Source organism: Erythranthe guttata, chromosome 12 (genome assembly GCF_056151865.1).
Source record: "Erythranthe guttata isolate IM_541 chromosome 12, IM_541, whole genome shotgun sequence".
Taxonomy (NCBI): domain Eukaryota; kingdom Viridiplantae; phylum Streptophyta; class Magnoliopsida; order Lamiales; family Phrymaceae; genus Erythranthe; species Erythranthe guttata.
Window position 1 is genome coordinate 14,311,295 of NC_142544.1, and position 3,075 is coordinate 14,314,369.

The 3,075-nt window shown below is 35.8% G+C and overlaps 1 protein-coding gene across 1 annotated transcript; it reads left to right on the forward strand.

Moving 5' to 3' along the window:
* Nucleotides 1-455: 455 nt before the first annotated feature.
* On the forward strand, nt 456-2,499 carry LOC105977255 (uncharacterized). Its single transcript, XM_088826849.1, has 3 exons — nt 456-813; nt 902-977; nt 1,267-2,499. Exons 1-3 carry the CDS (start codon nt 775-777, stop codon nt 2,319-2,321), a joined length of 1,170 nt encoding a protein of 389 aa, XP_088682975.1. The 5' UTR covers nt 456-774; the 3' UTR covers nt 2,322-2,499.
* The last annotated feature ends 576 nt before the right edge of the window (nt 2,500-3,075 follow it).

Consider the following 3,075-nt stretch of genomic DNA (forward strand, 5'->3'; position numbering starts at 1 on the left):
CCGTAATAAGATGTAAACTATTCCATAAACATGGGAAAAATAAACTCTGAATTAGAAAGAAAATAATCAAATGTAGTACTTAGTTTTGTGAGAGAATTGCAATATAATGAATTTAAAACTATAAATTTCATGCGCATTGTGAGTTACAATGAAAGTTTGTGTAAAACTATGGCCTCGTTTTTATTAATTAAACAATTAATTAAATGAATTTAGAGAGAGAAATAAATGTTCACGAGGAGGATTGGAGTATTTGCAAAAAGCATATGACAAACAAGACAGTGGGGTTTGGAACTCAGCCTGTCTAGTCATTGTTCTTCTTTTCTTTTTCTTTTTCTTTTTTTTTTTCAATTTTTTTTTCACAGTATTTTCACATCACTGCAGATTTCAGACTAAAACACAAAACCCCACTCCTCCTATATTTTTCATTAGACCCCCACCCCCTACCCCCCAACCCCACCCATCTCCACTTTTATACTCTTTTATCTTCTGACTTTCATTTTCTTGATCAGATATAACTTCTCTTTTTCTGTATTTATGAATGTGCCTCTGTGTGTGTGTGTTTGTAGTTTTTCTACAAAAATTTTTTTTTGGGGTCTTGGCTATTTGTTTGTATTTGCATTTTAGCCCCTCCCCTAACCACAACACTAACTGTTTTAAAATCCCCTCGTGTTACTCTTTTTTCTTTCTTTCTCAGAGTGAAAAAAAAAATAATAGTGTTCTTTTGCTTACCTTTTTTGTAGCAGATCCAAACAGCACTCAAGAAAGAAAAAAAATATGACTAAAGATGAAGACTTTAAGCTCCTAAAAATCCAGGTATTTTTTTCTCTCTCTCAAGAACATTTTTTTTTCTCTCTCTCAAGAACTTTATTTTTTTTAATGTTGTTTTGTTGTCTTGCTGCAGACATGTGTTCTAAGAGTGAATATACATTGTGATGGTTGCTACCACAAAGTGAAGAAACTCCTTCAGAGAATTGAAGGTGTTTTTCCTATAATTATTTCTTTTCTTTAAGATAAAAATCCAATCTTTAGGCTATTGCATTTTTTTCTATATACTTTTACTACATCATATTGGAAAAAGAATTCAATCTTGATAGTTTGTGTATTTACAAAATAGGGGTTTACGTGTTTCCTATAATTTTTTTTTCTTTAAAATAAAAATCTAATCTTTAGGCTATTGCATTTTGTTATATATAGTATATACTTTTATTACATCATATTGGCATAAAAATTCAATCTTGATGTAGTTTGTGTATATTTACAAAATAGGGGTTTACCAAGTGAAAATAGATTCGGACCAACAAAGGGTGAGTGTTCAAGGAAGTGTTGATTCTGAAACCCTAATCAAGAAACTGATTAGGGCTGGTAAGCATGCTGAGCCTTGGTCTCATAAGATTACCCAAACCCTAAACCAAAACCAAAACCAAAACCAAACCCAGAAACAAAAACCCACTTGTATTAAAGATAATACCAAGAACAAGAAACCCCAACAAAACCCCACAAAGAACATCGAATCATCCTTAAGAAACAAGCACAAGTTTCCGTTCAATTTCGACGAAGACAACGACTCGGTCGACGGCAACGATGATGATTACGGGGAGGAGGAGATGCATTTGATCAGGCACAAGATCAACCAGCTTGCTCTTATGAAACAACAAGCTGAAGCAATTAATAATGCCAAGAAAGGTGGTAATAACAACGGTGCATCCGTGGCCGCTGCCGATCGTCCGAATAATAACGGCAAGACGAAAAGCAATGGCAATAATAATAATGGTGGTGGTGGTGCTGGTCCGAATGGGAGAAAGGGGAACCAAATGCAGAATATGACAAAGGGGAATATTCCGGGTTCCGGGATCGATCAAAAGACGCTGGCTGCCCTTAATAAGATGAAGAACGACGAGGGTAAACGGGGGAGCGACATTAGTACTATGATGAATCTTGCGGGTTTCCATGGAAATAATAATCATCATAGTGGAATTGGAGGAACTGCGGGATTCCAACAGAACAACGGGGCATTCCAAGGGGGGTTTCCGGTGGTTCACGGGGGCCATATGAATAATCCGGCGGCGATGATGATGAACATGGATGGTTATTACAATAATAACCCTGCATCTGTGATGATGAATATGAATATGCAGAACAGGCAGCAGCAGCAGCCTCAGATGATGTACAATAGGTCTCCGTTTGTTCCGGCCACCACCACTGGTTTTTACTACAACAACTACTACGGTACAGTTCCGTACAATTTGAGTGGCGGTGAGGGTTCTGCTGCAGCAGCTCATATGTTCAGTGATGAGAACACAAGTAGCTGCTCTGTTATGTAATGGGAAGAACAAGTTTGGAAGGTGTTTGTGAAATAGTTTTTGATTAATTAGTGTTCTATTTTTCGTTTCTTTTGTTGAATTTTAATATGTTTTTTTTGTGAAGGTGTTGTATGATCTATCTGTTTGTGAAGAAGTTGAATGTTCCCTCTTTATTAACTACTGATCTGTATTTTGGTTATGGGATTTTGTCATGTTTCATGCATTTTTGCTCTGAATATGTATATTGTGTAGGGTTAAATACAAATTGCACCACTGTCGCAGATACCCCATTGTACTGTAAATTGCGACAAAATGGCCATGCCGTCAAAGTATGTTAGAGAATCCGTTAATTTTCAAAGTTGACCGACTATTGCATTAGATGATGGATAATTTCAGACGAAAATACCCTTATAATTGTGCATAAAAAGTAGTGTTCTAAAAATCGGTCGAGGCGGCCAATTAATCGGTCTTTGGGCGGAGGCGGTCTGAAACCTTTACGATTTTAGTGTAAATGTTTGAAAAATCGGCTTTTGCTTGTGAGGTGGTTTTAGGCAGTGTGAGGCGCGGTCAAACCTTGGAGATGGATCAAACTTTCGTGGAAAAAATCGATCAAAAATTGATTTTTTTTTAATAAAAAAAAGTTGGTGCTTTTAATTAGATGAGTTTATGCTTTGTGTTATTTTGTTAATGTTAAGTTTTATTTTTAAAGGACCTAATGATATATGCTTAAGTTTTATTTTTAAAGGACCTAATGATATATGCTTGCAATGTTCAA